The 26032-nt window shown below is 38.4% G+C and overlaps 1 protein-coding gene across 1 annotated transcript in view; it reads left to right on the forward strand.

The window, feature by feature from the left end:
• The window catches only part of LOC127448473 (low-density lipoprotein receptor-related protein 1B-like), a 508438-nt gene that overhangs the window by 262673 nt on the left and 219733 nt on the right, over nt 1-26032 (forward strand). Inside the window, exons 12-17 of the mRNA XM_051711016.1 lie at nt 6625-6844; nt 7291-7480; nt 10789-10911; nt 12555-12695; nt 16022-16147; nt 17163-17279. Of these exons, the coding sequence (XP_051566976.1) occupies nt 6625-6844; nt 7291-7480; nt 10789-10911; nt 12555-12695; nt 16022-16147; nt 17163-17279 (917 nt within the window). The remainder of the gene's footprint in view (nt 1-6624; nt 6845-7290; nt 7481-10788; nt 10912-12554; nt 12696-16021; nt 16148-17162; nt 17280-26032) is intronic.

Genomic DNA, 26032 nt, shown 5'->3' on the forward strand with positions numbered 1-26032 from the left:
TGGCGACAACAACTAACCGAGTTACACCAGGAATGCAAAATCCCTCCATCAGTGCTCAGACTGTCCGCAATAGGCTGAGAGAGGCTGGACTGAGGGCTTGTAGGCTTGTTGTAAGGCAGGTGCTTACCAGACATCACCGGCAACAACGTCACCTATGGGCACAAACCCACCTTCGCTGGACCAGACAGGACTGGCAAAAAGTGCTCTTCACTGACGAGTCACGGTTTTGTCTCACCAGGGGTGAATGGTCGGACTCGCGTTTATTGTCGAAGGAATGAGCATTACACCGAGGCATGTACTCTGGAGCGGGATCGAGTTGGAGGTGGAGTGTCTGTCATGGTCTGGGGCGGTGTGTCACAGCATCATCGGACTGAGCTTGTTGTCATTGCAGGCAATCTCAATGCTGTGCATTACAGGGATGACATCCTCCTCCCTCATGTGGTACCCTTCCTGCAGGCTCATCCTGACATGACCCTCCAGTATGACAATGCCACCAGCCATACTGCTCGTTCTGTGCGTGATTTCCTGCAAGACAGGAATGTCAGTGTTCTGCAATGGCCAGCAAAGAGCCCGGATCTCAATCCCATTGTGTACGTCTGGGACCTGTTGGATCGGAGGGTGAGGGCTTGGGCCATTCCCCCCAGAAATGTCCGGGAACTTGCAAGTGCCTTGGTGGATGAGTGGGGTAACATCTCACAGCAAGAACTGGCAAATCTGGTGCAGTCCATGACGAGGAGATGCACTGCAGTACTTAATGCAGCTGGTGGCCACACCAGATACTGACTGTTACTCTTGATTTTGACCCCCCCTTTGCTCAGGGACACATTATTCCATTTCTATTAGTCACATGTTTGTGAAACTTGTTCAGTTTATGTCTTAGTTGTTGAATGTTTTTATGTTCTTACAAATATTTACACATGATAAGTTTGCTGAAAATAAAAGCAGTTGAAAGTGAGAGGACTTTAATTTTTTTGCTGAGTTTAGTAACGTTCATTCCATGAGACTGAATTTTTTATTTTATTTTTATTGGCTTTTTTTCCAGTAAAAAATTTCCAAACATCCTTAAAACCTGATACATTCACCTGAGAAGCAAAACTGCATGCGATATTAAGGCTTAATAAATGTAATTGTATTTCGTCTTGTGACACTGGCAGATTTTTTTTACTTGTTTCAGGCAAATGAAAAACAAGTGAAAAAAATCTGCCAGGGCCATATGACAAAATACACTATTAGATACATTTTCTGAAGACTTGTCTTAATATCTTATGCAGTTTTGCTTATCAGGTGAATTTTACTGGTTTTAAGGATGCGTTGGGAAGTTATTTTGGGTGAATAGCGAGAGTTTTTGTCAGTTTAAATTAGTTTCTTTATCACAAATTACAGATATCATAGTTCATTTAAAGCCTTCTTTATGCCCAAATGATGCAGTTTCACCTCGTCGTCTTATTAAGATGGTGGATATTGTTAGTCCAAGTGTCCTTGCGATTGTGAATAGTAGTTTGCAAAATGGGATATTCCCTTCATGTCTTAAGCAAGCGATTGTGCAGCCACTTCTGAATTTTTTTTTTTAGAGAAGGTAATTCTTAGCCAGTTGAATTCTGTTTTAACTAATAATATCTTGGACAAATTTCAGTCTGGATTTAGAGTGGGCCACAGCACAGAATCAGCATTATTAAGGGTTGTAAATGACCTTCTGTTAATTTGAGACTCTGGAGATCATGCTGCTTTAGTTTTATTGGATCTTACCTCAGCTTTTGATGCTATTGACCATGGTATTTTAATTAGCCGCTTAAAGCAGTTTGTTGGTATGCAGGGCACTGCTTTAAAATGGTTTTCTTCATATTTGAAAAACAGATCCTTAACAGTGATGGTTGGAAACTATTATAGTAGTACTTTCTTGGCACTGCCTTTCATTTTCGCTGATTTTATTGAAGAAAATAATAACTGTTACAGAAATGAGAATCATTATGTACTGTATGTAGGCTTCATTATTTTCTTTATGCAAAGTATAGTAATATGATAAAAATGTAACACGAATGGGAATATGCTTCAGATATATTTTACTCATAAGAATTTCTAGGGGTGCCAATAATTGTGGCAAACAAGTTTTGGAGAAAAAATATTTATTTCATTATGAGATTTTTCCCTTTCAATTAGTTTACTTCAATTAAAGGTTAGATTTTTGTGAATATTCTGAATGAAGGATCAAAAGGATAACCAATAAAGACATTTTTTTCACAGCCTACTTTGCTCATATTTTCCTAGGGTACACACACACATAGGACTGTAAAGGGTCGTTCACAGCGAGAGAAAAAAAATTGTTGAAATTGGCTTGGAGATGGTTAAAAACAAGTTTACATCAAGCAACATGGAGAAATTATCAATGTTGAAATGCTGAGCTATACTAACTGCCCACCTGGCCTTAAGCAACAGTAGGTTACTTGTTATAATTTATTTACTAACATTTGTTTACATTGCACTTCACCTCAGAGGAGATTGCAGTAGTACAAACAATTGTGAAGCATGCATGCATCCCCATGCGCACCTCATTCTGTGTGTGTTCATCAGTAAGCTGACATGGCACAGCCAGTAAAAAGTTGAATTTGATGGCCCAGAGCCAATCTCATTATCACCCTCCCTGGGTGTGAGTGTATCTCATGAATCCTGAGAAGGTGCAGCCAGTCAAATGCACTGAAGAACCAAGATACTGCAACAAGGGAACAACCACTCTCCGCCCTCTCAGATCCAATCACAGGACCTGCTTACTCTCTTTTGCACTGATTAAAAAGTACTCAAGTACGAAATAATGATTGGCCAATGGTGCTTTTGTTATTATCCTTTAGTCCACATTGCATGGTATCTAATGAGTGCTTTGAGTACTTGTAATTTTTTAAAATCTCTGTAAAGAAATGTTTTTTTAAGAGTTTGCACTTATCATTAAGTAATTAATACACGTTGGAATAGATTGTACCATCTTTAGTGAACCCCAGAGGTGTTGATTACTGAATCATTTGAAGAGAGGGATAGCAAGTGTGGAATAGTTAAATTATTTCCAGACACAATGGGTTCATTAGCTTAGAGCCGTAATTATGTTCATTGCGAAGACCTCACACTTGTACAATATATGCAACTCTCTCTTGCATTTAATGAAGCTAATGCAGCTTGAATGGCATTAGTAACAATAAAATAAACAAGGGGCAATGACAGCAAGCTTGAAATTGTCCCTTTGTGAGTTCATCAACAGACACTACCAAATGGTGCATGTATGTGCAAACATATTCAAATGTGCAAAAGCGCCAACTCACCTCCTCAGACACAACTGCATGTCATTCCTGATTGGATAACTTCAGTGGTGTGAAAAGGATTAAAATGTGTAGTAAAAGCATTTTCCACTGAAAATGGCACTCTCAGAAGATGTCACGCGGATGGTTTGACACCATATTTTTTTGAGAGTGGAAAGCTAAAAATTTCTGCATCTAGTGCTCTGACAGGAAATGAGAAGCACAGCAGCTTCCTCTTAAGAGGTTTTATTGATGTGTCCTGTTTTGACAGCTAGTCAAAAAAAAAAAAAAAAAACCACAAACTTGAAAAAGATGGTGGAAGGTGGAATGTGGAAACTTAGGAAATGTTTGACTTCTCTAAAAGAGCATGAGATGACTGAGTGCATGAACTTTGGCCAAAATAGAGTGGCTTTACATTTGTCACTTTATGGTATACCATGCACCTTATGGTACATCATGCCCTCTATTTTGGTGCTATTTTAATTTAATTTGACTGCAAGTTATTTTGTAATTGGATTGTTAATGTAGTTCAATTTTAAAGGTTCACATATGGGAAATATTATTTTATGTCTGATCTGCACCACCTCTTCAGAGAAATTTAATTTGGATCAAGCTCAATTGATTTTTTTTTTTTTTTTTTTTTTTTTTTTTTTTACATGAAGGATTTTCATTCTGATTGAACTATCTGTCAGATTATTAGTGGATTATTAAGGCCGAAAGACTCTAAGCAAATACGTGAATGCAGATGCTTCTATTTACGGAAGCTTGATTTCATGCATAGTTCCAAAATTTGTTAGGGAACATGTAAAGGTAGCTGCTGTCTAGTATCCATTTTTGTGTCCTAATTTGTCTTTTGTTTTGGGACAGTCATTGGGGATCATCATGCATAAATATTAGAGCTTTCAAAATTACCCCCTACACGCATGCAATTTATTTAAATTGTTTAACGCGTAATTTTTTTCTACGCGATTAACGCATTTACAAATTTTACGTTAGATTCTGACATTTTATTTTATTCAAAAAAACAAAACAACAACAAAAAAAAAAAAACTACTTTGTATCCTTTGTTAGGTAGAATTTAATTACCACAGAAGCGCATTAAGTCTTAACCATCATCTAAAAACCTTATGATACACTAATGTTGGACCGCTGCGGCTTGTTAGCTTGTTGGAGTTCTCCCGTTGTCGACACACAGCTCAAAGGTCAAACAATATTTAGTTTGACCCAGTTGCTAGATCATGATTACCAGACAATTTGGATGAAGTATCATCTAAAAGCAGAACAAGACATTGGACTTGTTCTAAATAGCATACTTCTCTTACTATTTTTGCTATATGAGATATTGCAGGAGCAGTAAGAGTAGTATGGACAATCTGCCATTCCGAACTCTGCCCTTCTCTGCAGCACTTTCAAATCATGTGAATGCTGCTTTATGGTTGCTTTAGGAAAGTGGATAGCCTTTTAATATTGTAGAGGACGAGCTTTAATGCACATTGCACCAAATAAACAACCTATGGTGACAAGTTAATTCAGTTAGTCAACCTCCCAATACTTACACTTAAAGGTTAAATGTTACTTAGTTGGTGCAATTTTTGTGCATTTCAATCATTACAATGTGGAAGGTTTTATTTAAAAAATGGTAATAAACATTATTTTTTCATATTGTTTTGTTTTCTTTCATAAGAAGTAACTAAATGCATTTTGACAAAAAAGAGAAACATTTATATTGAAATTACAGCACTTTCAAAAACTGTGATTAATCACAATCAACTATGAAAAATCATATGATTAATCGTTATCAAATATTTTAATTGACTGACAGCACTATATTTATAATTTTAATAAAAAATAAATAATACACTATTGCCTAATTGGATTTGGACAGAATGGAAGTTTTTATTTATTTATTTATTTATTTATTTTTTATCCTTTATCTTTTAGCTTCATAAATCTGTGTAAGCCTTTTATTTGAATTATTTTATGTTTCTCCAATACAAATTTGACTGTTGTGTTGACCCACCTGTATGGGCCTATTTATAGAAATGGGGTTCGTGCCCAATATTAGGGGTTGGCCATGTATCAGGTGAGCAGGTGGCATGTTGATCTTTGCCTGGTCTGTTGGATGGGATTCCCTTGTTAGAAAAAAGAAAAAAAAAACACCCACCTGTCCCGATTTCTTTATCTTCCTCCCCATATACATCTCTGTTCATGCCACAAGCAGCCTGTGTAACATGATAAAGATAAACTTGACTGACTCAGTGACTCTTTTTCTATCTTTCTGTATCTCGTGTTCTGTCTTTTAGACTTTCACAATTTATATCTCTGCCTCTCCATTTGTTTCATTTTCTTTATCTCTTACGCTCACTTCCTTGCTGTCCTGTATTCACTCCCAGGAGCAAATTGTCTTCACGCCGTGGGATTTTCAGTGGGTTAAAACTGATATTGTGAACTCCTACCAGTTCACAGTGCATTGTATTAAACTCCTTATTGTTCAATCTAGATGCTTCAGTTTAAAGAATTAATGGAGTCCTCTGTCTGCCTGCCTCTTCCTCGCCTTCGTTCTCTATTTTTATTCTTTATCTCTCTCGTTCACCCTCTCTCCTTCTCCCTCACTTTTCGCTAATATTTTCTCATTTTCATTATACTCAAACAGTGCAGGATGAGACTCAGAGCATGCTGTCTGCCTTCTGAATAATTCATGGGGTCACGCAGCCAACACACTGGGACAGAGAGCACTTGATTTGCCCTCTATCCCATTCTGTTTTATGTGGTGCGCATGAAGCACGGCTTCTATCATTGATGAAACAGAAAAGCCTGTGTTGGCCTCCGCGTTGTACTCGGAGGCAATAAATCCCTTAAGTACACTTATCAGAGAAAGGATCATGTCAGAACGTTGACCCAATCACTTTTCAAATATCACTAACCCTCTGAGAGTAACCGATCAGAGCCTACTTGCCCAACATAGAAAAGGAAATTTAAAAAAAAGATATTATTATCAATTAGCCAATGGTCAGGGGGAATTCTGGGAAGAAATTAGTATTAATTTTTGTTGCTGTATTGAAACTGGTATCAAGAATATTCAAATTCCACTGGTATTGATTCAGGCTACTGAAATGTTGGTTTTGTTATAACACTTCTTAAAATGCATATTCATATTGGGCATGGTAGATCTTACTATAATAATATTATAAAAAGGAGATGTCTTGCCTTAGAAGTGTGAGCACTTCTGATGCATTCATGTATTACATGCTGCAACTGTGTGGTTTCAATTGTGACTGCTTCAAAAGAAAATGCAGTCTTGGTTTTCATGGACTAGACTTAATGTATTCTGGTTTTGTTGCAGTTGGATGTACTGGACAGATTGGGAAGAGGATGAAGTGAACGACAGCATTGGGAGGATAGAGAAGGCCTGGATGGATGGATCTTACAGGAACATATTTGTGACATCCAACATGCTATGGCCCAATGGGCTCACACTGGATCATGGGACCAGTACCATGTACTGGTGTGATGCCTATTATGATCACATTGAGAGAATCTACCTCAATGGCACTGGCAGAATGGTGAGTGTCCTGACCCAGAGGGACATTTTATTGCTCAATGGTTGCTCTTTCACAGCTCAGGTGACTTAATGGATTTCATAATTAAGTTCACTGAACTTTCTCATAAGTTTCACCTAAAATGTCTTAGGGGAAATATAATTAGAAACAAATAAGATAATTGTTGACAGAGTAAGAGTACAGAGCTATAAAATTCAGATTGATAGCAAAGCTTGGATAATTTAGTTTTGGAAGAATGAGGCGAAATGTTCATGTTCAAATCTCTGACTTTTGATTGCCAACTTTGATATCTTGGCAAAAATAAACATGCAGTTTGTGACACTGGTTAGATCTCTTTTTAAACTCTAGTAGAGACACATATGAGGTCCTGCTAGAGTCTTTTCTCTGTAGATAAATACAAGAAGCAGAATACAAAATGTGTACATTAATGTGGTTCTTTGTGATTTTAGGTTGTGTACAGCGGCAGGGAGCTTAACCACCCTTTTGGGATTGCTCACCACCAAAATTCCATTTTCTGGACGGAGTACATGAACGCCTCCATTTTCCAGCTGGATCTGCTCTCTGGTGAAGTCACTCTGCTTAGGAGTGAGAGGCCCCCTCTGTTTGGGCTCAGAGTATATGATGCACAAAGCCAGATAGGTAAGGTCACTTAAAAAGTGCTATGATCTTTTTTTATCCCTATTACCTCATATACATCACTGAAATAAGTATGTTGAAAAATCACACCTGTCTCTATGACAGCCCGAAATTGTAAAAAAGTACGAGTAAAGTATTTTTTTACGTGCTCTGCCTGTCAATCTGTGTGCATGTTCAGGTTTGATGACAATGGAAGGTGGGGTTTTGGAGTGAAGGTGTGTAGTTGACAAAATGTGGTGATGTAATTAATTAAAGGTGCAGTATGTAAGATTCAGAAACCCTTGTTACTAATGACACCTGTGGCCGTTAAGTGAACTGCTGCTAGCTACCTGTTGCTCATGCTCGCGCTCGTGCACACACTCCATAGGGACGCAAGCGAGTGAGCATCGGCCAAAACAATGACGTAACGTACAAAGATGCTGAACGTGATTCACCGGCATCATGCTGACAGATGAGGTAGCATAATTAAAATTACACAGTTATGATTGTTTTACTACAAACTTTGAGACTAAACTAAAACTACTTATCAGCTAACATAGCATACTGATACACACATACAGCTACATACTACCGAACTATTCCAGACAGTTTACTGTTGCACTGCACTGTTATGTTGCACTATTGTATGTTTTGTATGTCATATGTTGTACTACGATCAAGAAACCAGCGTATTTGCTTAAATTTATCCTGTATACCTGACTTTTAGTATAAAGTCTAAATAATCATTGAAATTATTTGAAAGTTACAAAGCAAGTTAGCTTGCAGTTCGTCAGCATTAGCAGGCAAGATCAAGTTAGCTAAAATTACACAGATCAATCCTTATGGCACTATATTTCACATACTTTGCAGTTATGTAAACTTACCTGTCCAATAAGAAGAATGCCAATTCAGGGTCGGTTTTGATCCCCAAAACCGAACAAAGTTCCCTCCAGGAGTCAAATGCTCTGCTGATGTTCACTTTAGTTTTCACTTGACCATGATCACGTTCCCGCTTAGCCAGATGGGATTCAGTAGATACATTTTTTTTTGTTTGTTTTTTTGGTCTTACTCTGAGTTTGTGTAGGGGTAGGTGTTGTGCTGGGTGCCGGACGTTTGCTGGATTCCATCTCTAAGATAACGTTACCTAGTGCTGCAGTTTGTTGTCGCTGTAGAAGCTCTGAGGCAAGGCTCTCGGGAGTGTGCATAATCGTCACGTCCTTTGGATTTTCCTGGCAAAAGCGACCCGCTCCCTTCACATGAAAATCAGTCTACAGGCTTTAATAGGCAACTTAGGAAGTCCGGGAAGGGCTAATTTTTTAAGTTGCGTTACAAGCCATTCACACGTTGGCAAAAAAGGCAAATATTACATGAAAATTGTTACATACTGCACCTTTAACTAACACCCCAGATGCTTTATTACAAGCAATAAAAGCAATCTCTTCCATGTATTTTTTGTTTTTTCATGTTGATTTTTTGTCCTAATCAGTCATGACCGTGTCGAGCGACAAGCAAAAGGACATTTTGTCAATGGCTTGGTTTCTATTCCTGCAGCGGCACAGCGCTGGGTAGCCCCGCCCACAGAGAAATCCCATTGGTCCAAAATCCAGCTTCACATAGCTGTATATTAAGTGTGAAATATGTTCTTATTGGCTGTGATTGTGCCATGTCACGTAGCATTTTCTTTTTCAGGGCGGACAAATTCTTTTACATTGGACACTTCAAGTTATGGGTAAAAAAAAAAGGCAGAAGTTGGCTAAATGGCCAAAATCACTTACAGCAAATATTTAGAATATTTAACACTTGAAATTATTATATAACAACATTTTCCACAATATTCTATTTTTCTGAGCATAATGGTTTAATATTATCAAATTATACTGTGTTAGATTCTTGTGTTAAGCATTGTTGCATTTTACTTAATACAAGCAAAGGAGCATTCTTTCAAAAAATTCAATGATAATTGCATTTGTTACACACAGCTCAGCAATTACAGATTCTCATGGCTTTAACTGTGATTAGCACAGACCGAACTATAGAGCTAGAATTGCGCTGTTGAGTGGGTGGGTTTAATCGGGTGAAGTGGAGGCTAAAGCTCTGTTTAAAATGTTTAACTCAGTGTGGATGTCTGAGGCAAGGAGGCATGATTACTGTCATCCTCCCTCATAAGTGCCAGTCACAACACTCAGAGGGAGGGATGCTGCTCAGCAGGGCCCTCGCACATGCAGACGAGCGGCACAGAAAACACAGTACAGCTCCTGCATGTTTCATCTTTCATTTACCTGAGGGAAGCGCAGACAGTACACCGCTTGTCAGGGAGACTAACTCTTTTTTGTTTGTTTTTTGAATAAGACTAAGAATAAGGCAGTTGGGAGAAGCATATACATATACTGATATAAATATGTTCATCCTGACATCGGGCTTACAAGGCTCTTAAAGGCATAGTTCACCCAAAAATAAAAAATGATGTCTTTTACTCACCCTCAGATGCTTCATACCCATATGACGTACTTTCTTCTGTGGAACACAATAAGAGATGCTAAGCAAAATGACGGCCTCCGTCACCAAAATGAAAGATGCAATGAAAGTGAACCGTTACTGAGGCTGTCAGTCTTTTATGTTCTGGCTAACATCTCATGAGGGTGTGAAAATTATGACATGATAATGATTTTTGGGTGAACTATCCCTTTAACACCAATAAGCAAGATTTGCCACAGGGGAAGAACTCCAGTTATGTCATGCAGGATACTTTCAGAATGTTCATATTGCATCGTCTGCCCCCCAAAATATGGGCTTTTTGACAGTCTACATTCTCATACGAAGAGAAATTTCTCCAAAGCACATGCCATAAAAAAGATTAATTGTGTCTCCCTTTCACAAATTGGCCATTGCAAAACAGTTTTTATCTCAATGGTTCAGGCAATGTCTTTCAACCACTCCCTAAATGAAACCTTATTATTGTCCCCATGCTTCAACTTAATAAGTGACAGTTTTCTCACAAAACAGCATTTTCTCCTTTCCTCCCCCATCGTAGATGTCATTGCCCACACAACAAATTGTGTCAGGGAAAGGAAAGAAGTGTCAAATGGCTCTCTTCTCAGATGTTTCCCATAATTTACTTGATGTGTGATTAAAAATAATGCCCCCATGTACCACCGACATCCCCGAAGAGCAGGAAATTGGTTCTGAGTGGGCAGTGAAGAAGAACTTTATGTTCCCCGCTTCAAGGAGAGACACTGCTAAAAGCCATTAAGGGGATGAACACATAAACAGGTGCCCAAGCAGTGGGGAAGATTTGTAGATATGCGTTGTTGAGTCCTATGTTTGTTTTCTAGGTGACAATGCCTGCCGGGTGAATTATGGTGGTTGCAATACCCTCTGCTTGGCTATCCCAGGAGGCAGAGTGTGCGCATGCGCTGACAACCAGCATCTGGACAAGAACAATGTCACCTGCTCTGGTAGGTCCTATAAATCTGGTTCCCTCAGAAGAAATACATGGGAAAAGACCTAAAGTCAGTAGTTGCTCAAATAAAGAAAAGGATCAAAACTAAGTTTTGGCTCCTTTCAAGATTTTGAGTATGCGTGACTCGTCTGATTAACCAGTGTTGGAGGAAGGTTTCTTTAGAGATGCACCAATGTATCGGCCAAACATCGGTATCAGCCGATTGTTTAAAAATCACTCAAGATCAGGGATGATTATTTCCTGTGAAAAGGCTGCTGAAAAATACATTGGACAATTAGGCTACAATTCATGCTGTGTGTAAAATAAAATGTCTCTTGCATGGAATTACTTTGAATAGGATGACAGTGACAGCACAGTTGCATTTTTAAACCTTGTGCTGCTTGAATTTCACAAGGTGGAATTACTTTTTAAACTTTTAACACAACTAGTTGAATAACTCACCTTAAAGAGGCTGCTTTAGACAAACTTCAGAGTTCAGTACATGTGAGTTAAGAACACTTGAACAATTAAGAAAATTGAGCCTAACAAGAGGCTGTTCAGAATTCAGTTAATGGGAGTTAAAAATGTGCTCTTTGTTTCAGTGTTTTGTTTATAACTGACCAGTTACTCTGAAACATGGAAGACATGTAGAGACATATAGAATAAATGTATTATTTTAAGTTCTTTGTAATTAATTATCAGTGATTTGAAACAAGGTAACATATAAAAAGCAGAACCACCAACAAATTGGCAGATGTTCTAAATATTTGTATATTGGTATTACTAAAAAGCAATGAATTATGTTACATTGTTACTTTTATTTTGGGAATTAATGTTTTTTATTTATTTTTTTTATTAGGTTTTTGTTCCCCAACATGGTTTTCTTGCAACAACGTCGCAGCTTTTGCTTTTCAGACATCTTTGTTTATTAATGGGAAGAATTCTAATTTTGTCACATCTCAATGCTCGCTTGCAGTGTAGGCAAATGTGACTACATTATATGGAAGGGAAATATTTTCAATTGTATTTATCAGAAAAGAAATAAAATAAATAATAATAATAATAAACACTCTTTCAGTAGTTGAAAAAGTAACATGGGTATTGTTGTGTAAAAATGAAATAATCTGTTCGTAGTCTTAGCTTCAGGCAGCACACCCACAGACCACTCAGTGATTTATAATTTAGGATGAAGCATTTTTCCATCAGCCGAACTTTATATTCCACTTAGTTTTGTGTCTGTGAAATTACTTTTGGACAGAATGAAATTATGCACACATCCACTAATTTCTTCTGGTCTATTATTGTGGAATATCTATTTCATATTTAGATCCCCCTAAATTCCATGTAAATACAAAACAAACGGTTGTATGTTGCTTTACATGTTAGTCAGATGGTATCTGTCTAAGTGGATGGTTCTTGGCCAGAATAATCTGCAATGAGGACCAAACTTTATGCCACAAGTCAAAAGTCTTTTTTCCTTTTAAAAGGAATCAAATTATGTAATGCACAAAACCCCCAACACTGTTATTGACAATGTTTTTCTTGCTGAAGCACACAATTCAGTGTAGTTTTTTTTTCTTTCTCTCTCTCTCTCTCTCTCTCTCTCTCTCTCTCTCTCTCTCTCTCTCTCTCTCTCTCTCTCTCTCTTACTCTTTCTAGACTCTGCAGGTCAAGAGGAGCCCCAGCGGTGCAGAAATGATGAGTTTCAGTGTGGGAACTGGCACTGTGTACGATCCAATTGGATTTGTGATGGAGATGATGACTGTTTAGATGGCAGTGATGAGGAGCCTCACATATGCTGTATGTACCTCATTTTCTTCCTCCCTGACGGGGACATATAATCCCTGTTGAATCTGCTTTACTGAACCATCAAACCTTTGTGGTGTCAAGCTGTCATCTAATATGCACATAGTGTAAATTGTTCATATTACTGTATGTATCACTCAATACAGAATTTCATTTTTATTTGTAATATATTATATAATTTTATATAAAATCAATTAGAATATACACTAATTTTATTTTTTTGTATATTATGTATGCTCTTGGGTCCAAAGGTCTGAGACCAGTAGTGAAAATTCTTCTATTTTGCATTTTTCTTATTATTAAGTGATGTAATCAGCATAACAATTTGAGTGAAAAGCGTAAATAATATATATATTGACAGCATTGAAAATAATGACAGCTTGGACTCAAACGTGCAAAAGTGCAAAACCTGATGGTTCATGTAATATTTCAAACAGCAACAAAACTTTTTGCTTTCTTTATTAGTAAAGTTGAGACTGGGGCCATTTAAGACTAATAACAATTTGACGAGTTAAAATAACAAGGCAATGTGAAACAGGAGATGTTAAACAGGTCAGGCAATTGTGTCATAGTACTGTATGTATGTAAACAGCCTAGTTCTTCAAGAGCAAGGCTCATTTGAGACTTGTCAATTTGCCAACAGATGCTTAAGCAAATAATCCAGCACTTTGAGAACAATGTTCCCCAAAGACAAATTGGATGGATTTTGGGCATTTCACCCTCTACAGTGCACAATATAGTAAAAAAAATTCAAGGAATCTGGTCAAATCTCAGTGCATAAAGGGCAAGACGAAAACCACTTCTGAACGCGCGTGATCTCTGATTCCTCAGACGTCACTGTCTTAAGAAATATCATTAATCTGTAATGGATATCACGAACATGGGCTTGGGATTACTTTAGTAAACCTTTGTTAGTCAACACCACTCACCGCTGCATCCACAGATGCAAGTTAAGACTTCACTTTGCAAAGCAGAAGCCCTACATCAACACTGTCCAGAAGCGCTGCCAACTTCTCTGGGCTCGGTCTCATCTTAGATGGAAAGTAGAACAGTGGAACTGTGTTTTTTGGTCCGATGAGTCCACATTTCAAATAGTTTTTGAAAAACACTGCTGTTGTGTTCTCCATGCAAAAGAGGAAAAGGACCATCCAAGCTGTTATCAGCATCAGGTCCAAAAGCCAGTGTCTGTACAGTGTCAGTGCACATGGCATGGGTAACTCGCACATCTGTGAGGGCACCATTAATATGTAAAAATTTTGGAGCAGCATATACTGCCATCCAGCACCGTCTTTTCCAGGGACGTCCCGGCATTTTCAGCAGGACCACTTCAAACCACATACTGGTTGAACAAGCAGAGAGTGCGGGTGCTAGATTGGCCTGCCTACAGTCCTGACCATCTCCAATTGAGAATGTGTGGTGCATAATGAAGCGCACAATATGGCAACGAAGACCCCATACAATTGTGCAGCTGAAGATCTGCATAATGGATGAATGGGGGAAAATTCTACTTTTTAAACTTAACAAACTTGTGTCTTCAGTGCCTAAATGCTTAATAAGTGTTATTAGAAGGTGGTAATAACACTGACTCTCGACTGTCCCAACTTTTTTTTGGAGTGTGTTGCAATCATCTGATTTGAAATTACTGTACATAAAAAAATAAAAATAATAAAAAAAAGCATTTTACAAGGTAAAACATCATATAATGTGTAGTTGTAGTGCTTTCAATATAGCAAATGGTGAATATAATTTACAGATCACTCTTTTTTTGTTTTTTTAGCATTTTTCGTACTGTCCCGACTTTTTCAGAATTGGTGTTGTAGGGATCAGAAATTAGACAGTAATTAATTGGACTTGTAATGGACTAGTTATGGACTTGTTTGGAATTGTATGGCATTTATTAGCCGTTTGTTCGTTGATTTCTTATACTTGCCTAATAGCCTCTTTACATTTGTATTTTCCTAACAATGAACTTATTAGGTAAACACAAAAGATACCAATAGCTAGTAAGGTGCAAAATACATCCTTAATAGGCTCTCATTGTTTACATAAAGTAAATATAGAAGGCAGAGACTTTTGATGACTAGTGTAAACAGCAACAAAAAGATTCCTCTTTGCACTAAGGGCAAATAGTATTAGATGTTATTTGCACCCCTAATTAAATAGTACCATACAGTTGAGGGGCATGTTTATTGTGTTTATTTAGAGTCCCCCAAACACCCTACACCAACCCCTACCCCTAAACCTAACCATAACCTTCCCTGCTTTGTTGAAATACTATACGCATTCTACATGTATTTCACACAGAGTACTGAGACCCTATAAAGGATGTATTTTGCATCATACTAGCTTTTTATATGTTTTGTATTTAGCTAAGAAATACATTGTTATGACAATGGCAAATATGGCAAATATAAAGGGGCTATGAAGCAAGAATACAAATTCAGCCAATAAAGGCTTAATAAATACTTATAATGCCAAACAAGTCCATAACTAGTCACTTACAAGAGTAATTATTAGTCATGAATTACTGTCTAAATTCTGATCCCTAAACTAAAGTGTTATCAATTTTTTTTTTATATCTTTACTTAGTCATTTTGTAACATTATCTGTTGATAATTTATAAATTGCTAATTGATATCACTTGGAACAAAAAGACTGCGATGTCAAATAGTTTAATGTTTAATTTCATATTAAAATGTTATCCCACAAATTGCATCTTACTGCATAAACAGCTCTTGAGCTATTCGATAAGAACCATGTTAAACCTTTGAGGGCTGAGTCATTTTTCACTTGGAGAAATACTTTAACATGATGCTGTGCCAGAATTATCAGACTCCCTAAATCAATTTCCTGCTCTGCTGGGATGTCCTATAATCTGAAATTTTACTGCCTGATCCCACTTGAAATTGTTTTTTCCATTGCATCCGTTACTCATTGTCTGTTGAGGATGCGTTGAGTATCTGAGGCTATGAGTAATAGAGCAAATAGTTCAGGAAAACACAGCTGCTATTTTAAATAAACTCAAAAGCTTGAGGGCAAATACATATTTTTTTATATAAATATAAGGCTAGCTCAGGAGAATAGAAGAATAGCACACTGAAAAGTGCTGTGTCAAAACAAAAGTAGAATATTATGCATATTAACTTATATGTAAAACCGGCTGTTAGCAATACAACAAAACATTTAAAAATAATAAAACATAAATAAAAAAACAGACATGTGAGGCTTGCAAATGATTTGTTTCATTCTTAGATGCTATATGTACTATTCTCCTTTTTTGACAGGCACTTAAGGTTTTTGCTTCCATTGTTTCTTTTCAGCTAACCGCAGTTGCCCAGTTGACCAGTTCAAGTGCCCCAATAACCTTTGCATACCCAAGAGGTGGCTTTGTGATGGAACCAATGACTGTGGAGATAACGAGGACGAGTCTAATAAAACATGCTCAGGTGGAACTCTACTCCCTCAAACATATTAATTAATTAATTAAGATTCATGTTAATGCCCATTTTTTTAATTAAATGTTCAACAAGCACATACTTTTGTGCCATTCAGGTGTCCACACATTTTAGGCCATGTAGTATACCTTACTTATTGTATTATAAAGGTAATAGGGCAAGAGTTAATGACACACTTTCTAATAAGAGCATGCTCAATCTTACTCTGCATGTAAATGTGTGAGTACACTGAAGTTAACTTTCTCACTATGAACTGCAAGTCAGAATCACCCCCTTTTACATACTGGAGTAACACCTGGCCTGTTTCCAGCGGTAACACTATTTCGCTAGTTTAAGTGATGTAAAATCAATGGAACAGAAGAGGAGATGTGATAAATGCTGTCAACAGTCTGACATCCCTCTGATAAAGCTGACCCTCCAGACAGAGACTGTTCAGGCCTTTGTTGACTTGGCAGAAGCTGTTAGAGCAAACCAATGTGGAACATAAGTCATTTTTCTGAATCAGAGAGGAGCTGAAATTGAAAGCAGATGTTAATGTGATTAAAATTTGATGATTCAAAGCAGTTCAAAGCAGTTGAATTTGCTATAAGTAGTATCTGGTGTGTCAATTACATTTTGCAGTGATTAAAATAGTTGCCTGGTGTTGGGCAGCAACTAATTCCTTGTGTCACCATGTAGTAAGACCAGTTTAAAAAACAAAAAAACAAAAAAACATTTGGTATATGGCCACCAATGTTGGCAATTGAGAACTTATAAGACCTTATTCTGGGTCTTATTAACTGGTCCCATTTGTAAAATAAATAAATTTACTTTTTACTGTTCCATTGTCTTAAATCTGAAATAATCTAATCATTATTTGACAACAGGCTGCTAAGGTCAACACAATAAGGATTGCTTTCTAAACATTTTGTCTTTCTCAAAATGATCCCTAATGGACAATGATGTTAAATACTCAAAATGTCATAAATATTTAGATTAAAAACTTTCCTGTATCATTTGTCTTTAGCCCAGCCATGTCGAGCAGGTCAGTTCACCTGCAGTAACGGTCGCTGTGTACCTGAGGCGTGGCGATGTGATCAAGATGATGATTGTGGAGACATGTCCGATGAGTCCACATCCTGTGGTGAGTCACTGTCCTGCTCAATAGTTCTAGGCAAAGTTAAGTCTGGTATAACTATTGAATGAGTCAGCTCTGTCATCATGAACTTAGGTCAGAGGTTGACTGCTTTACTGTCTTTTATCCCTTTTCAACTAGCATAGTCCTGGAGTCGATGCAGGTGCCAAATGGGGTCCTGTTACATTTAAATAGAGAAAAATGAAATTGCAATGAGCTAGTGAATGCCAGTCACAACCAAGCAAATTACATACAATAAACAACCTGAAAATGTTTTCTGAAGTAACCTAAAATGTACTTCATATGATAACATCTAAATTAACTGGTTTTATTCAACACTGAATCAAACTGACTATATTAGCTTAGGGCTGGTGTACATGGTGCAATTTCTGACACTCGGGAGGTCTTGAGGCCCTTTGTGATAATTGTACATATGCAGTGGTACACGACACAACTTTACGACCTGTCAAATTCCGAAGCAATCGCATGAATATGTGCGCTATTTATTATTATAAGACATAAAGCCAGAGAAGGGGATTGCTTTAATTTCTAGTAGCTTGCGATTTAGAAATCAAAAAGAATACTGGCATGGTCAGGGGCTGCATTAGCTGAAAACTCATCTGCCGATTAAAAAATAATAATTATGGATATTTATTACAAATGCTGTCCGACATTTGACAGATTCAGATTTCAAGAGAGGCTGTGTGATTTCATGACTGCATAGTATACGTCAATCATAACGTCAATGTGTTGCTGCCAGTTACTGCATGATAATAAAGAACACAAAATTTACAAGATTAAAAAGAAAGTATGGAAAATTTGTGCACCGTTTTTGTATACTTGGATTTATTCTAAGCGCAAACATGACGAGTTATTTTAGTGGAGTAGACTACCTGTATTATTCAGCTTTAGATGTAGGCTACGCCCTTCTCATCTGTGTCACTGCTTGCTTGTTGATAGCAGACATTCTGAGGAAGATCCGTGAGGTTTTGTCCATGTAAATGTGCTTTAAAGCAGCACGTAGCAAAGTTTAAAAATCTTAGTGCAGCGGTTGATTAACAGATACAACTTTCAACCTAGAAATCCTTGGTTTCACCAGACTCATGCTTGGGGAGTTGAAAAAAATCTATCACATATCCACTATCGTGTGCATATACAGATGCTATATCCCCCTTAATGTAGTCCTAAAACTGAAACAAATGCAAGTATGACGAATGAAAATAGACCATGATGGAAATTTTAAAACTTAAAGATTGTTTTATAGTGCAACACGTATGGCAAATGATTTGTTAGAAGAGCAGAGAACAGCATGGTCTTTCTGTAGAACCCTTCCCAGTGATGTGATCATGAATAATATGGGAAAAACACAGTTTTAACAAGACCATTTTCTCCAAATGTGTAAAAGCTCATGAACACCTGTTGATCATGTGAGTTGTAACACCTTTTTCTGATTGGTCAATTTCAGGTAGATAGCCAGATCATCTCGTTCAACCGCAACACACCTCACGAATTCCAGCCGACAGCGACCACATTTGTTCGAAATTTTTACAAATAATCGTGATGCCGTAAGCTGCTATTAAGCCACTTGGCTTTGCTCAAAATTCCTCTCACATGATACCATGACAACATGAGCACCAATGATTTTCACGCGATCTTTCCCGACTGGAAAAAATCGGTTAGGAGCTTGCACGACAGCCGCAAATCACACCGTGTTATCCTGCCCTAACACCAATAAAAGTATTTCTAATGGTTAGATCAAGTGCATATAGATGCTTAAGGTAACAATTGCTGGTCTCCTTTTTTTACAATGTACTAGAGAGTTACAAAACTAGGAGTAATACTTGTAAACAAAGTCAGTAATGTGGCAGTTTTGTTTATGAACAGGTTGTGTAGTAACATAATCCGCAACAACAGCATTTTTGCGTTTAAGTCCGTGGAAATGTAGGCAGGTTCTAAGAGAGATCCACATATCCCCTCAGCCGAGCACTGGCTCCAGCATTTGCAACATTTCAGTAAAAAGTCATATCTCTGCAGCCTACTCTATATTCTGATTATTCTGCCACTTACAGTTATATGTCAGTGTTCAGGACATGCTAACCGAGCACATTACTTGAGTCTGTCCTTGTCAAAGCAAAAAGGAAATGGATATTACACATGGATGCAGAAGCTTTTAAGAGTGCAGTGGTAATACAAATCAGAGATTCTCTGATGTTAAAAGCTCACCACAACCACATCCCAGACCCTGCAAGCAGACTAAAGGAAATGGCACAGGGTGTTGAGAGGAAATGGCTCAGAAATGTTACCACTGTGAACTCTCACAGTGAATTGACTATTCAAAACAGAATGTAAATGCAGGGAATGAATGGTGAGACAGTTCAGCTTTGAAGGGGCTCTTCTTACACAAGCAGTCTCAGTTATGAACTGGCTGTATGTCATATGTTCCTGAAAGGAGGCAATGAATTAATTGTGATCTTGTTTTTCTTATCCTTAACACTTTACAATAAGGTTGCATTTGTTGACCCTGATTTAATGCATTAGGTGTCATGAACTAAAAAGTAATATATTTTTAACATTTATTAATTTTGGTAAATGTTGATTTATAATATTTGTTCAGTGTCATTTCATGTTAGTACATAATGCATTATTTAATGTTAATGTATCCCACTTTTAATTTTAAAAATGTGTTAGTATATGCTAAAATTAGCATTGCCCAAGATTAAGAAATGCTGTAAAAGTATTGTTCAGTATTATTTCACATTAGCTAATATTAACAAATACTGGCTTATTTTATAGCGTAACTTAAAATTGATGTTTAGAATGATTTAAACCAGTGATTTCACTGTTAAAGGTGAGATAATTTGCTTTGATGTTAAAATAATTTTACCTATCAGAGCTTAATATGCAGAGACAGAAGTCATTATTTTCCCTGAAAAGTGTCAATACTATTTGAAAACGATGACAATAGAGAAACCTGTTTCGTTTCATGGTTGTCATCAGTGGTAGCAACATGTTATCATTCACACTGCTCTTTATTTCTGTATCACTAATTGATGGCACAATCTTTGTTCTTGTGAAATAAAAATAAAATAAAATCAAGCACAAAATTAAAACCATTCCTGTTCTGCCATTTGTGTATCATGCAACGCAGTAACAAGGCCACTTTCTGTGGTTCTGTCACCAAATGCTGCAACTTGCTCCAAGTGCCATTGTTCCAGTAACCTCCACTGTGTCTTAGGCTGCTTCAGTACACTCTTGCACAAACACTCACAGTGTAAGCAGTAATTAGAGTGCACGCCTGATTTCACTTAATCATAATCAAGCTGGGCTGAAAGATATGGAGCTCAGCTGAAAGACATGGAGCTCAGCTGCTTCCCATGAATGCACTGCACACGACACACCTGAAGCATAGTGACTTTCTGTATGCTAATTGCCATTTTCTTAGTTGTATCAAGACTTTATCTAGATTTCCTAGTGGTTTCATTTTGTTTACAATGTTTTTTACATATGTTGCACATCGTTGTGGTGAAAACACTTAAAGAAAATGACCATGGTAAGCAAAGTTTCCACCAAAATACAACAGTTACCACAATTGAGGTGGTGTGGTGTAGTGGCTTAAGCTCATGGCTAGTATTTGGAAAGTTGCTGTTTTGAATACTGCAAGAAGCAAACCATGAGCTATAACAGTTGGTTCTTTGTGCAAGGCTTTTAACCCCAAGTTACTTGAGAGGGAATGTCCCTTTAAAAAGTGTACTGACACTTTTTAAGAATCAATTAGACATTTTGCATGGAGAAAAAAAATGCTTAATGATTACTTGCGTAATGTTGTTACTAAATTGCAAAATATTCTGCCCCAAACTTACACCAGTGGTTGAGCCAATGTTGCTGTGTTGGTCTGAATTAATGTTTTTCAGTAGTAACAATCACTGTAGAACCTGTAGTATTTTGATGGAAACTGTACTTTGCGATTTTTCACAACAGGTTGTAGGTTATAAGGTAACACTAGGTTTTGGCCATGCAGAATTAGATAAATAGGAAGTTTCATAAAAAGTATAGCAATGTGTGCATTTTCAATTAAGAATTTTTTACTATTTTATATAAATGGGATTTTTAACACTGCCAACCTTGGAACCGTTTCCAGCCAGAACAGTATTATAATGTCAGAGATATGAACTAGAACTGTCTCTGTCTACTGCACAGATATGTATTTAAGTGATCCCCCCTTCAAAACACATTTCACTGACCAGGGTTATTGCCCCTGCTATTTCTCTGTTTGTAGTTGAATCTGATCTATTGTGAAAACTCGATCTCTGAAAGTAGTAATTGTCAAAGTCAGGGGATTGGAACGTTCTGTTGTGCAATTTAGAGGTGGGGTTTACTGCTGTCAAAAATGCCAGCTACACATTCTGGGAATAAATGTTCAAATCAAAATAAATATATATATATATTATTTTTGACTTTTGCATTTGACTCGGCTGTAATCGACTTGTAACAGTCATCTCTTAGATTAGCAACACTTCATGATGTGCACATGATGCATTTTCCACTGACTTAATGTTATTTCTCTGGTATCTTATTTGTGCTGGCAAAGGTTTGATTTTTGGGATTTTCTCTGGGAAGCCCTTGGGATCGGTTGTTTCTGAACTCTCACCTGCTCAGTTTGTAGCTGTGCATGTTTTGGAGATGTCACCCACTGCAGCCGAATAACATCTAAAAGCAATGAATGATGCCTGCACACATACCCCGAGATCAACTTTCAAACTGTGTTTAATTTAGTATTCATTTTAAATAAAATAAAATCACTTTATTGTCACTCAACCATATACACAAGTGCAACAGTGGGTGAAAGTCTTGGGTGCAGTTCCGAACAACATAGCAGTCATGACAGTGATGAGACATACACCAATTTACAATAAACATCAGATTTACACAACACAATTTACATATCTAATATACACATAATTACACACAACGCAATATACAGATAATAATATACAATGTACAGTGTACAATACACACAATATAGAATACACATACACACAATTTAGAATACACAGTATACAATAAAAAATAGTATATATAAAATATACAGTAGGTTGTATAGTGCTGTATTGACATTCAGGCTGTCGGTTAATAGTCAGTTGCCAGTGTGTTTTTAAGAGAGAATATAATTTATGACAGTCCATTGTGAGATTAATAAAGTGCAGTGCTGATGTATATTGATCGTGAGAGATCAAGTGTTCAAAAGTCTGATTGCTTGGGGGAAGCAGCTGTCATGGATTCGGCTGGTGCGTGTCCTGATGCTGCGATACCGCCTGCCTGATGGTAGCAGTGAGAGCAGCCCATGGCTCGGGTGGCTTTTTTCACACACCGCCTGGTATTGATGTCCTGGAGGGAAGGAAGCTCACCTCCGATGATGTGTCTGGCAGTTTGCACCTTTGCAGGGCTTTGCGGTTCAGGGCAGTGCTGTTGCTGTACCAGGCGGTGATGCATCCAGTCAGGATGCTCCCTACAGTGCTGGTGTAGAACCGTGTGAGGATGTGGTGGTTCATTCCAAACTTCCTCAGCCGTCAGGAAGAAGAGGCACTGGTGAGCCTTCTTCACAACGGCCTCAGTGTGGAAGGACCATGTGAGTTCTTCAGTGATGTGGACACCGAGGAACTTGAAGCTGCTGACTCTCTCCACCGGTGCTCTTCATCTGAAATCCACCACAAGCTCCTTGGTCTTATTGACGTTGAGGGAGAGGTTCTGCTCCTGACACCAGCGTGTCAGAGTGTGCACCTCCTCTCTCTGTAGACTGTTTCATCATTGTCAGTGATCAGACCTACCACCGTCATATCATCAACAAACTTCATGATGGCATTGGAGCTGTGTGTTGCCACACAGTCATGTGTGTACAGGAGTGGGCTGAGAACACAGCCCTGCGGGGCTCCAGTGTTGAGGGTCAGTGATGAGTTGTTGCTGCCCATTCTAACCACCTGGCATCTGCCTAATAGGAAGTCCAGGATCCATCTGCACAGCGAGCTGTTTAAGCCCAGAGCCCTGAGTTTCACATCAAGCTTGGAGGGCACTATGGTGTTGAATGCTGAGCTGTAGTCAACAAACAGCATTCTCACATACACTATATTGCCAAAAGTATTCGCTCATCTGCCTTTAGACGCATATGAACTTAAGTGACATCCCATTCTTAATCCATAGGGTTTAATATGACGTCGGCCCACCCTTTGCAGCTATAACAGCTTCAACTCTTCTGGGAAGGCTTTCCACAAGGTTTAGGAGTGTGTTTATGGGAATTTTTGACCATTCTTCCAGAAGCGCATTTGCGAGGTCAGACACTGATGTTGGACGAGAAGGCCTGGCTCACAGTCTTCGCTCTAATTCATCCCAAAGGTGCTCTATCGGGTTGAGGTCAGGACTCTGTGCAGGCCAGTCAAGTTCTTCCACACCAAACTCGCTCATCCATGTCTTTATGGACCTTGCTTTGCGCACTGGTGCGCAGTCATGTTGGAGCAGGAAGGGGCCATCCCCAAACTGTTCCCACAAAGTTGGGAGCATGGAATTGTCCAAAATCTCTTGGTATGCTGAAGCATTCAGAGTTCCTTTCACTGGAACTAAGGGGCCAAGCCCAGCTCCTGAAAAACAACTCCACACCATAATCCCTCCTCCACCAAACTTCACAGTTGGCACAATGCAGTCAGACAAGTACCGTTCTCCTGGCAACCGCCAAACCCAGACTCGTCCATCAGATTGCCAGATGGAGAAGCGTGATTCGTCACTCCAGAGAACGCGTCTCCACTGCTCTAGAGTCCAGTGGCGGCGTGCTTTACACCACTGCATCCAACGCTTTGCATTGCACTTGGTGATGTATGGCTTGGATGCAGCTGCTCGGCCATGGAAACCCATTCCATGAAGCTTTCTACGCACTGTTCTTGAGCTAATCTGAAGGCCACATGAACTTTGGAGGTCTGTAGCGATTGACTCTGCAGAAAGTTGGCGACCTCTGCGCACTATGCGCCTCAGCATCCGCTGACCCCGCTCTGTCATTTTATGTGGCTGAGTTGCTGTCATTCCCAATCGCTTCCACTTTGTTATAATACCACTGACAGTTGACTGTGGAATATTTAGTAGCGAGGAAATTTCACGACTGGACTTGTTGCACAGGTGGCATCCTATCACAGTACCAAGCTGGAATTCACTGAGCTCCTGAGAGCGGCCCATTCTTTCACAAATGTTTGTAGAAGCAGTCAGCATGCCTAGGTGCTTCATTTTATACACCTGTGGCCATGGAAGTGATTGGAACACCTGAATTCAATTATTTGGATGGGTGAGCGAATACTTTTGGCAATATAGTGTATGTGTTCCTTTTTGCCAGGTGGGAGAGAGCAGTGTGTAGTGTACATGCAATGGCATCATCAGTGGAGTGGTTGTTGCGGTATGCAAACTGCAGTGAGTCCAGTGAGGCAGGCAGCACAGAGCGTATGTAATCTCTGATTAGTCTCTCAAAGCATTTGCTGATGATGGGGGTCAGAGCAACAGGATGCCAGTCATTTAAACAAGTGATTTTGAATTGCTTTTGTACAGGCACAATGGTGGACGTTTTAAAGCATGTGGGGACCACAGAGAAGGAAAGGGAAAGGTTGAAAATGTCCATAAAAACACCAGCCAGTTGGTTCGCACATGCTCTGATGACACGGCCTGGAATGCCGTCTGGACCCACGGCTTTACGGATTCCACCGGTGCTCTTCATCTGAAATCCACCACAAGCTCCTTGGTCTTACTGACGTTGAGGGAGAAGTTCTGCTCCTGACACCAGCGTGTCAGAGTGTGCACCTCCTCTCTCTGTAGACTGTTTCATCATTGTCAGTGATCAGACCTACCACCGTCATAACATCAACAAACTTAATGATGGCATTGAAGAGGATATCCATCGAAAGGATCGGGTTATATCCGCAACAGAGATGGAGAGTGAACTAACCTCTGTAGCTTCGGCTGCGAGAGCTCTCTCCGCGAAGGCGGTGTTACTTCCCTCGAAATGAGCATAAAAAGTATTAAGCTCATCCGGGAGAGAGGCAGCGAGGCAGGGAGTTCACGGTGGAGTTTTTATTCCCTTTGAAGTCTGTGATATTAATTCCCAAATTTTACCTGTTTAAACCTAATTACTATAATATGGTTGTCATTTGATGACTTTACTGAAGTACATAAATATGCTTATTTACAAAGTGCTCTATAAGCAGAAAAAAGGAAATTCACACATTTTGTTCTTTATAGAGGGACTGTAAGGGAAAGCTAAAGTGGGCAATTTCTGCAAACAGAATAAAATAAAAAATTTCAAACAGGTTTCTTGAACACTCCCCCCATCTTCCATTGGTCAATCAAACAGACAGTTGTGACATTCAGTCTTGGTTGTGTAGTGATATAAATAAAGATTATATTCTTTTCTTTGGAGGATGTGCCCATAGGTTGTGCCCATACATGGGAAAATGATACATTTCATGTCCAAATTCATATGCTGCCTGGTAAATTGTCCGTGGGAGTTTTTGACAGAGCTGAGAGACACTTTAAAGAGAAACAAACAGATGTAGCTTCTCCACTGTGTGTGCTGTCACTATTTCTGAATGCTTGTGTGTTCATTCTTGAACAGATATGCTACAGATCAAGACACGTTTCTTTATAAAAATTGCATTCTTTATTATTATTATTATTATTATTTTATCATTTTGATTGAAGATATAATGATCCACAGAGTAATAGCAAAACCTGCAGTA

This window comes from Myxocyprinus asiaticus, chromosome 11 (genome assembly GCF_019703515.2).
Source record: "Myxocyprinus asiaticus isolate MX2 ecotype Aquarium Trade chromosome 11, UBuf_Myxa_2, whole genome shotgun sequence".
Taxonomy (NCBI): Eukaryota; Metazoa; Chordata; class Actinopteri; order Cypriniformes; family Catostomidae; genus Myxocyprinus; species Myxocyprinus asiaticus.